Source organism: Cebus imitator, unplaced genomic scaffold (genome assembly GCF_001604975.1).
Source record: "Cebus imitator isolate Cc_AM_T3 unplaced genomic scaffold, Cebus_imitator-1.0 Scaffold10, whole genome shotgun sequence".
Classification (NCBI taxonomy): Eukaryota; Metazoa; Chordata; class Mammalia; order Primates; family Cebidae; genus Cebus; species Cebus imitator.
Genome location: NW_016107325.1, coordinates 9,608,186 through 9,619,710, shown reverse-complemented (window position 1 = coordinate 9,619,710; position 11,525 = coordinate 9,608,186). Strand labels below are relative to the sequence as shown.

Genomic DNA, 11,525 nt, shown 5'->3' with positions numbered 1-11,525 from the left:
TCAGATTGCAGTTCAGCTAGAATATTCATTCATTTACTAGATGTTGATTGAGCCCTTCATCCTCAGCAGGCACACTGGGGGATAGCATTGAACAAGATAAAACACTTCCTACATGGCACTTACTTTGCAGCAGGATAGAAAGCCAAACTAATTAATTGTGCTGCTTGAGAAAACTGGAAACACAAAAGAAATTGAAATTATTGATCTTGTATATCAAATATTACATGAGAGGGGAGATATGAGAAAACAGATTTAAAACCAAACCTAAATTATGTTATGACACAGAACAAATATAGAATATAAAGTAAAAGAAATAAACAACAGCAGCAGTAAAACCTTTATTTTGGATGATGTCCTGTGTTGGAATTTATTTTGTAAGCTATTTCTTTGAAAGGCTCAGTTATAGTTATCTTAAATATGGTCATTGCAGGGACTTTTACAATAATTACTTCCTAAATAATTTTCTAATTTTAGAAATTTGGGGTCTATTTTGAAACAACTGAAGATTCTTAACTTGTTGAACATTTAGATTTAAGCTTATGAGTATCTAAAACTAAAAATGTGTTACAGAAGGGAGGATATCTACTAGCAAAATTTTTCTATCTTTCATTCTACAGATAATGTCAAAGAAATTTTGTCAAATGTGGAAATGGGCAAAAGAGATTTCTAGGTCCTTTCCATGCTCTGTAGGACATTATCTAGTGGACATTTGTGGAAATTATCTGATTATATAGGGGTATGTACCTCTGTCTTTCTATTGCCTTGAGTGGTTTATAGCTCTATAGGAGTAAAATGTTAAGTTGTAGGAAGCTGAGAGTAATGCAAATTATTCTTGTTTAGGATTATTTATACTCTGTAGAAAAAATAATCCAAGCTTCGCATTACTCTACAAGATATTAAACTCTTTTACATTTATGTAAAATGTATTATCAGCATTTCTAATTGCCTGTATACCTATATGGTCTATTATTCCAATTACCTTTAAACCCATTCCAACATCTGACTGATTTCCATACTAATTAATAAATTAAATAAAATCTTTGTCATATGCACACTTTATATTTGCATGAGCCTCATGGCTTACTATTTGAAATATTGTGCTTAAGTGGCATAAATATTAACCTAAGGAATATCTGCATTTTTTCAAGATGGTTATTTCTTAAATTTCATTTTGTTTTGCTTGGTGTTTTGTTTTTAAGAACAAACAGAAAACAGAACAATTTCAGAAAAATTTGCTTGCATGCACTGAATGTAAAATGAGCCTCCTAATTTAAATGATATATTTTTTGAGTATATACATTTAAATGTGTTTGAATCACTTTATAACTCCTTAGAATTGTCATACAATTTTAAAAGTACTTCCAGTCTATTATTTTATTTATAATCTCAACACCATCAGAGTCAAGAAGGGAGATTACATTCCATATTTTTAAAAAGCACCAAGATATGAACTTACTTGGATTCTCATAATTAAACATGTAGACGCTTGCAATACTCTGAACAGGTCTTTGGTCTTCTGTTATATGATCAGATGGTGCAGGTCTTTTTTTTTTTTACTATAATGTATGTTGAAATTATGGATGAAATACATTCCCTGGCTTTTCTGGTTTTGCTGAATGTGTGCAAGTTACTTTGCTCAAGTTGGTGAGCAGATTCTTTTTCACTAAATAATGCAGGAGTCACTAGTGTCACAGAAATGAACAAGGAGCTTTTGTTTTACCAGCATAGCTTATGCAGAATGTGGCTGTTTTGTAATTTAAACCAATTTCAAAACAGCAGTTTAGTTTTAATGTATTTCTCATTTCGTGAACTTGCAATCACTCTAGATGAAATTTAATTTTTAATCTTTTTAAATTAAAGAGTGAAGTAAAGACCAGGGCATTTCCAACAGTTTTGTGAAGAGGGGAGATTTAGTTCCACAAAGCCTTGAAACTTTGGGGAAGGGGGACAGGCAAAGGTTAACAAATAGCAAAATCTAATAGTTTCTTCCTTCTGACAAGAGAAGAAAACCTCAGGAAAAAGAAAATTTATCATTTTGTTAATGCAATGAATATATATTTTTTGAATGCCTTCTGTGTGCCAGCCACTGTGATAGAGGCTGATGGGGGGATGGGGTAAAATGTGGAATAAGATTTGTCTCATGAATGTATAGAAATTCTAGTATAGGAAACAGACCACAACCTGGTCTTTACACACCTGGAGTCCACACGTTGTTACAGACCATAACAGCCCAAACATCAAAGATGCTGAAGGACAAGCAGGGATGAAGTTCAAAACTCTGGGTACAAAGATCTAGGTACATTTATAATTATTGTCTCTTTATGTTGTGGTCATTCAGTGGCATTTAAGTATATGAGTATATTTGAGTCAGTGTGTGGAGTTTTATTCATTAATTCATTCTCATTACTATATTCACTTTTGTTAAATACAGTTACTCTTGTGTAATGTGTTTAGCTACTGTAAGTAAAACACGTGTTTCATTGCCTTTCCAAAGAGAAATCTATAATGTCTTTTATTCTCTCTTATACTTAACCAACAAAATTCATTTGTTTTAAGCCTTGATAATTTTTGATCTTGAACAATTCAAAGACCACTCCAAAACAAGTGGTTTGTAAGCAAAATAAGGGATTAAACTTTTCATGAAATAATCCCACTATCAAATAAGAAACTTCAGTTTTAATTTTTAGAAATTTTACCAACTCAAATAGTGTCTCAAAATCTCTCATACTGATGTTTCTTAGTGATAAAAGTTAACTGTTGATATAGACACAATTACCAGGAAATAGACACCCAAATATCCGTCTTTACTGCTTCATACACCTTACTTCCATTTATTAAATAGTGTATACCAGTCAATTCATTAGGCCAATTTGAGTAAGTATGAAAGAATCTCCAAGGAAGAAAAATAATCACCAAGAAGGGAGCACTGTATTGGGGTTCTTCATTTCTCCTAAACACTTTGTTGAGAGAAAGCAAGCATTGTGCAAGAGAGAATAATTAAATCGTTCCCTGCTTCTTTCTGTAGCACATAAAGTACTAAATGAATTTGTGGATGTCACAGGTGTTCCTTTCTTGTGGTTGAGACCACTTGCATACTGAGAATACTGAAAGGCATAGAACAAGATCCTGGAAATGTCAAGCTCTTCTTGATTTGGGGCACACATTAGATTCTCAGTTTTCTAACACCCATAAAGCAGAAGAAAAGACAAAAATCCCATAATGCACAATGACTTTGACATAAATAAGCCAGTTATTCAAGAGCAGCACAATGTATTAAAAAGGAAAATACAGTTCTTCCTATGGGACAAAGAGTATAACTTCACATTAAATGACAGCTTTAGTAGTATCTTAGAGTAAATACAATAAGGACCTATGTAAAGCATTTCTTATCAGGTCCTATGATGTGACATCATTCAAAACACAGTTTTGTAAAAGCATTTAAATGCACAGATCTTTAAGGTGATACTCAAAATACTGAAATTTGGTAAATATCAGCAAAGAAATTTGGAGAATTAGGAAGCAAAAAATTGTCTGCCATCTTCCTTTGTCAAGATAATCTCTTCGTCAACTTATGAGCAAGAAAAATATGTGGCATTTGTTGTCTTCTGTCAATATCATTGCTGTACATCCTGTTACCTGTTCTGCCAAAAATGTGGCCATCACCTCTTAACAGTGAAATAGAGGCAAGGTTTCTTCTTATTAAATCCATGGCATAGTTGACTCTACTCAGTCACTTTAATATTACCGTGGCAACTGGAACACCTGTCCACATCTGGCACAGTTTACTATGTACTAAACCTTGTAAGCGTGGAACCAGCACATGAAAGGACAGTCACAACCACAGACAATAATTTTTCTTCTACATTTGCCATGAATTAATTCTGTAATACTATTTTCCTAAGTAAATTAATTTATTGCTTATTGTTTTTAATATTTCCCTTAAAGATAGACTTTTTAATTGTGTCTTTGGATATTGAAATTCTTCTAGTGCAAAATTTGTTTTCATTTCTCTTAATATGTAATGTTGTAAACAATAAATAATACTTGATTTATAATTCAGAAAAAAAGTATAGTTAATAGGCACTAGCTATTTTGTAAATACTTCTCAACTCCCAAATAACCTTATATTTACATTAAAGGTAAAAAGAAGATATTATTATTTACAGTAAATAACAAAAGAGAAACTACAAAATTTAATTTTGTCTGCACACTGTCATAATAAGACTTTTTCTTTCCATGCCAGCTGTCATTTAGCAAACAAAGAGAAGCAAACAGGAATTGCATAGAAAAAAAATAAACTGGAGAAAAGTTCAAAAAATGAAATCCAGCAAGTGTGGCTCATCTTGACAGTAGGAATAACCGGAACGAAGTTGTCTACGTTCTAAAATAAAATAATTCAATTATTCATTCCAAAAAAAAAGAAAGGGAATCTCACACTTTAAAAAAAAGTGAAGCATTCACGAGAGAACTGCAGCCACATCTCCATTATTCCTGTGTGGGTCATCCACACTGAGAATCACTTATAATAAGTCTGTGTCTTCTGCTGGCTCACCTTGATTCTTTAGGTGCTTCTAACTCACCCTCCCACCATCCTTCACAAAGGTGTGACCAGAAAACATTTCTATGTGGTTTTGCATTTTTAAAAATTTGAAAAGCAAATGATTCATTTTTGCTAATCCACTACAGCTTCGTGAAGCATGAGGCCATCCATAACCCGGAACAATGGAGACTTGGCTGTAGTTAAAAAGAAGGAAAACAAAAATTGCCAACCGGATCAACAAGCCTGGTTCATAGAAGGGAAGGTGAACTAAACAATGATCAGACTTAGAAGAAGGGTTCTCCAAATAAAGAGATTATGTCAACCAAGAAAACTTTGCCCCATTCTCAGAGACCAAAAAAAAAAGGGGGTTGGGAAGACTAGCTTAAGTCAGCTTGAGTATGCATGTATGTGATATTGCTAACAATCAGCCTTTACCAACGTCACACTCAACGTGTCTACATACAATTGAATAAAGAAAAGTCAGTTTTCATTCTAGATAATTCATAAAAACAGAGTACAAACTTGGCCATCATTCCTCACAAGTATACAAAGTCAAAAGCTCTGCAGATAATAAAATGAAAACACTCTCAGTCTTCAGCTTCCTAGGTTGCGCTTATTTCTAGGACATCCTTTCCATCCTAAGCAACTCTGTGTCATGTAGTTCCATGGAGAGAGGTGTGGGTGCGTTTATTTTGAACTCCAAATCTTAATTAATGGTCAAGTCCAATCTTGTGGATATTTGATGTTTTGTAAGTAATGTCTTATTTAGCTCAAACTTAATGCTATCAGAAGTGCAAAGCATGACTGTTGATTTAGACTTACCCTGTCTCCTTCTCTACTTCCTGCTTTAGGGAGCAGACATGCTGCTGACATCGGTAGCAGAACCACTGGCAGCTTCCTCTCAGTGGTTTTGCTATGGCAAGGAGCAGAAGGCCAGACAATCTTCAAAAGATTTACCTGGAGGGACAGGGAGGAGCAAGCTACTGGCAGCTGGGGGGAAGAGGGAGTGCAAGCTAACGCAGGCGAGGTTGGGGAAGAACGTACTAGAGTTTAATATTCCATTGAAATCAGTGAAAAGGTTTCTGATACTGCATTAGGACATTATGAAAATTGGGTCTTGTAATACTGACTTGTCTGTGATATACACGGTCATCTACACTGTGAGTTTATTTTTGGCTGTGACTTTCAGGCTTTTGGTATTAGTATTAATAGTATTATGAGATCTTTGCATAAAGACTGGAAAAGAATTATTCTGGGAATCTATCCAATCTCAAGAGAAACTCTAGCAACAAGAAAAGCATGTGTATGCTTGCTTTCTTTCGCTTTCATTCTCCTTTTCTCTTCTCCTTTTCTCTTCTTCTCTCACACTTCAACACACACACACACACACACACTCACACACACACACTCACACACATACCTGGGGAGGGGTGCAAGGAAGAAGGTTTTGTAAAGAGATAGGAAGAGAAAGAAATAGAAGGGCAAGGAAGGGGGATAGAATACATTTTACATGAAAATATTTTCCAAGTAGTTGAAGTTCATAGTTGTTTGAATTCTCTTACAGTATGGAAAGACAAAAACATGTGAATTAACAAAAATAACAACGAAACAACGAATAATTATTATATTTATTAACTATCTTCGGCATGCCAAGTACATCAGTGTTTTATCTAAGAAGGCTTATTTAATCCATTCAACAACTTTATGCCTAAACATTATCATCCACATTTTATTGATGAGGAGACTGAAATCCAGAGTCATAAATTAGCACACTTAACACATGGCAGAGCCGGAAATTGATCACAGATTAAGCTGTCCCCAAAGTCTTTATTTTGGCATTCTGAGATCCAGACTTCTAAACATTATGTTAACTATTTACATAAAATCTTCAACTAAAGAGAAAGCTGGTAAACTGTAAGAAGCTGGTCAGAGAAAGGCAAAAGTAGAACTATAAAATTTTAAACACTTTGCTTCAAGAAGATTAATATTAAACCTTAATTCACATTTTTAATTTATATTTCTGGTTAAGTCATAGAATTGTATAACTTGTGTCTCAAGCAGTTAATACAATCCAAACAGGTTAGCGTCGTCATAAGGATAAGCACTTATCTTTACATTCTTTTCAACGTCATGCACACAACAAGTTTCAATGTTTAGAATTTAATGTATGAAAGTGGTGTTCAAAATATACCTTAAATTTACAGCAGCTTTCTGCAGAATAAATATAAAAAAATTCTATGGAACATATTAGAATCCATGTGTTGTGCACAGATTTTACTTTTACTTAGTAAAATGTATAATGATGATACAGTATCAAAGTCAGAAAGTATTTTATTGGGATTTATGAAGTGTTTTTTCATTCTTACCAAAGCACCAAGTAACTATGATGCAAGACTTTTGACATACCTTCCATGGTGTTGGTCAAAATACTGGCTATACTCATTGCTCTTTGTCTTGATGTAGGATCTTCCAACAAATCCATGGAAACATGATAAGAACTGGACCGTCTCTTTCTTATTTCTGTTTCCGTAGTTGTGCCCTAAAAATAGAATTTCAGATGAAATAATCACTATTTTTGAAGGCAGCAAAGCCCAAAGCATTCCTATATCCGGTGTTACTTAACTAAAAGTACACCATGCTTTCTCAGATGTAAAAAGCTCACTAAGATATTGTTGGAATTATAATTCTCAGGGAATGTTTGAAAGTCCATCAGATTCTCAGCTTTTGGGAAGCCTTGGGTTTGCCAAGATCAGCTTTCCTATTCCTCCATCCCAGGGCTTTGGACTGGAGAGACCAGGCCTACTGCTGGATAGATAGTCTGTTAGCATTTCAGCCAATCCTACTTAGGACTTCAGACAGAAACATATTGTTTCCTAATTTTCACTCAAGTTGAGTTTTTAGATCTTTATAGACACATATTCATATAGTTTAATATACAAACAAAGATGTTGGAAAGTTTTCTTCATATGCATCAGTAATAGTTCCCCTAAAATGTGAATTCCCGTTGTAAAATGCTTTCTCATTTATTAGAGACAGGTAACATTTCCCAACATCCCTAATCATAACACTGTATTTTAGAATTAATCTATAACTTTGTCTTATATTTAAAAAACAACTTTATCCACAAAACAATCCACCCTTGGCATTGAAACTCTAATGTAAGGAGACAATACCAATGTGAGGGACTATGATTTTTAGTATTGATACAATGATCTGATAATCTCCTCTTCCAAAATAAACTCATCAGGATTTCAACACGGGCAAAAATTTATTTCTACTTCAGGAGATCAAACAATGATGTTAATCATCTCAGGAAAAAAGGGTAAAGCTAAAGAATTTCAAATGCAGGTCTGAGTGTCAATAATAAATTTAAAACTTTTATTTGTTTGAGGACTTTATTTCTAAAAGAACAATATGATCTAAATATAATAATATGATCAAAATATTATTTATTTTGGTCATATTCTATTATGATGTGAACAATTAGCAGTATTTGATCTTTTGTAACCTGAATTATTCTAATGCATACATATTCAAAACCAAAATTTCTGCTCAATGGATATAATTGTCACTAATGGTAATAAACATTCATACATGTCATTCTAAAATTAATTTTAAGATAAAAAGAAGTAAGATTAATGAGAAAAGAAATAACCTATCTCTAAAAATAAAACTATTTTAATCAAAATGGTGCCTCTCAGAATTTAAAATATTTCAGTTTATCAGAAAGATGCAAAGGTTTAAGAAGAAAAAAAAAATAGGGTCACCTGAGGATTATCTGATCCCTTCTGTTCTATACAGAAGCACATGTACAACCCTAGATTTGTCTAATTTTCAAATAGATTGCAAAACTTCTAACACCATTACTAAGAAAATTCTTAAGTTAAATTGCCTCGATTGGATTTATGTGTGAAGTACAGGGACTTAGGTGCTTTTGAGGATGTCATTTGCCCATAGCTATTTATTTTCTATTGTCATTTCCTCTCTACATCCTCCAAAAGCCTACTTCATTTGTCTACACCTTGAGCTCAACTTTGCAGTAGTACAGTGCCCTGCCTCAAAGCACCTAAAATTGTAAGATTGAAGAATGAAGTTGAGGAAATAGGAAATAAAGGGATCACACGAAGATCTGCTTCAAGCGGGCCCAACTTTGCCTTCAGAGATTTGTCCCATCCTCTATGATAGGAAGGGAGATTTATGATAATTATTGATAAATGCTAATAATTTCTGACAGACTGACATTCTCTCTGTATTTATGCATGGTAATTATAGATTTGTTTTTGTTTACTCAGTTAATATTTATCAAGATCAGTGATAAACATACTTTATTATATATAATAATTATGTGGGATGCTTGTTAAAGAGAAAGATCCCAGACCTTGTTCTCATTAGTGTTTTGGTCTGGGTAGGCATAGGAATCTCTAATATTAAGAAGAATCTCATGAGATTCTGATATAAGTAGTATGAAGGTGAAGCATATTTTGAGAAAAATTGGTTAAAATGAAAGTGTTTAAGTGTTTGTTTCCTTAACCATCTCTTCTTTTCAATTTGAAGCAATTAAAAATAACTCAATGGGAGGTAATATTTCAGCATTGATAGGATGTAGGTTCAGTAACTAGCATACCTGGGGTCAAATCTTAGCTCCACCATGCACAGGCCTCAGTTTCCTCCTCTGTAAAATTGGGATAATATTAGTAACTATCAAAAAGGGTTGTTGTGAGGGTTAAATGAATTAACACATGTAAAATGTTCTGGCCAGTGTCCAGTACATGGTTAGCTATGATCATTTTTTAAGAAGAGTTGCTATTTTCTCTCTTTATTCTTCTGGTTTCTCCACTAAGAAGTTCTACTTTTCTCATGATTCAACCTGACTACAGGATACCTGGACACTTCTCTAGTAGAAAGAGGTGGGGAGAGGCCATGCAAAAAATGTGAAGAAGATAATGTCTATTTTATAATTCAAGATAAGAAGCTCTTCCATTAGGTGACTGAAAACTAACTCCATATCATTTTGATGTGGCTCAAAGAGCTTGTCCAATTATAATAAACGGAGCTATGTAAAAAATACACAAGAAGACATTTTAATTTGCTATAAAATACAATCAAGTGACATTGCCAAAATATTTTTTTTCTAGCTAATGAAGTTTTATTTAATACCAACATTAAAAGCATCTTATGGTTTATGAAGTAATTTCAACAATATAGTTTTATAAGTTTCTAGTATGTAGTTGAAACTCTTTTCCATATGATTGATTTTGGACCACTTTGTTTACAATAAGAATTTATGACAGTAATATAAAAATTGAAATCTGCTCTAAAAATGACAACCCATGATTCTGTACCAGGTACTTTTTGAGTGGCTTCTTCACTATACAAATTTACAATGGCTGAGATCATTAGAGTGGATGCTAAAAAGGTTACAACACTCTGACCTGCTAAGAGAGGCAATGCTGCACTATGGGATTTAAATCTATTTAGTAATAGTATCTACTGCAAGTGGAAGTATTCAAGCCTCCTTTTAAATGAACAACAATCACAAAATCCTTAAGATAAGTATTTATTTAATTTGTGAGCATTAATTTCCTTGGATTTAGTTTAATTATATGAATCATACATTATGCTTGATAAATTGTTGCTTTGCTTTTTGGCAAGTTTCATACTATAGTAATAATGATGAAAGAATACTTCTAATTATATTCTCTGAAAGCCAACCTAGATTTTAATTACTTTGTAGAAAAGTCTAAATAGAACAATTTGACAAGATAAGTTAATAGCTTGATTGAACAAACTCCCAGTCTTGGGACAACAAACTCAACAAAATTCTTAGATGTGAAAATGGAAAAACACCCCTGCTTGCACCAGCCACAACTCTCTTCCCATCAGCTGCAGTTTTAATTGGCCTCACCTCTGGCAGGAGCTGCCCAGCAGATGTGAGGGTAGAAGGACCCCCAACCAGGGAGACCACACCGTTGCAGTCCACAGCACTATGCATCTTCCCATTCATGGGCAGGATGGGGAGCACCCTGGAGGCGCGGCTGGCCTGGCTGACATTGCTATGGCGTCGTTCCCCATGTCTGTGCGGCACAAACAGAGAGTCTCTTCGACTGTCATTGTCCTCGAAGGTGCTGTGCTCATCATCAGCAAAGTCATTCTCAGAGCCAATATCTTTTGTTCGACCTCTGAAGCTGAAAAGGCTCGCCCTACTGTTGCGTCTTGGAGAGAAAAGGGAGCCACGGATGCTCAGTAAGGACTATAAACAACAAGAGAAAAAAACAAAAACCAGATGAACAGAATTAAGAGCTGACATTCTGAAAAACACGAATCGATTCATTGTGTCATAGTGGTTGACTTACTCAGGGATAAGTCATTGGACATGTGGAACCAAGGGCGCCTGTAATGACTGCTGGTGGCATTTTGGCAATTTCTACAAGGTTCACCTTTTCTATTTCACTTTTCCTTTTTCTCCTTCCTCCATTTTTCATCTTCTCTCTTTTCTTCTACTCTACCCCTACCCCAACATAGTCAGAAGTGTCCCCATAATATTGTTTTGTTCCGTTACTGGCATCTGCAACTGATACTTTTGATAGACCCTTCTTTGGAAGTTAACTTCAGTTAACAATCCAATGGAAAACAATTAAACACAAACCTAACTTTAGATCCTTTGAAGTCAAAAATATAGCCAGTAAGAATTCACTAGTGACCACACCCTGATGCAAATCTTACCATAGAGGAAATATAATTAATCTTGCTAGTAGGGACGTTTAATTATAGTACAAGGGGCAGCTTCTCCACTTCCCTTTGCATATTTTATGATGGTCTTCATGAATAAATTAAATCAAGCTGAAATAACAGTATGATTTATTCCCCAATTTTCACCCTTTCATCTGTCTCAAGAAATCTGAGGGCAATATTTACAAAAACTTAATATGCAGCCATAAAAAACGATGAGTTCATGTCCTTTGTAGGGGCATGGATGAACCTGGAA

General features: G+C 34.2%; 1 protein-coding gene across 3 annotated transcripts in view; it reads right to left on the bottom strand.

Moving 5' to 3' along the window:
- Positions 1–11,525, bottom strand: part of LOC108317622 (sodium channel protein type 2 subunit alpha) — a 153,098-nt gene that overhangs the window by 61,512 nt on the left and 80,061 nt on the right. For all 3 annotated transcript variants that reach the window (XM_017548248.2, XM_037745754.1, XM_017548255.2), the window contains exons 12-13: positions 10,446–10,790; positions 6,947–7,079 (exon numbers count right to left, since the gene is read on the bottom strand). In XM_017548248.2, coding sequence (XP_017403737.1) covers positions 6,947–7,079; positions 10,446–10,790 — 478 coding nt within the window. The remainder of the gene's footprint in view (positions 1–6,946; positions 7,080–10,445; positions 10,791–11,525) is intronic.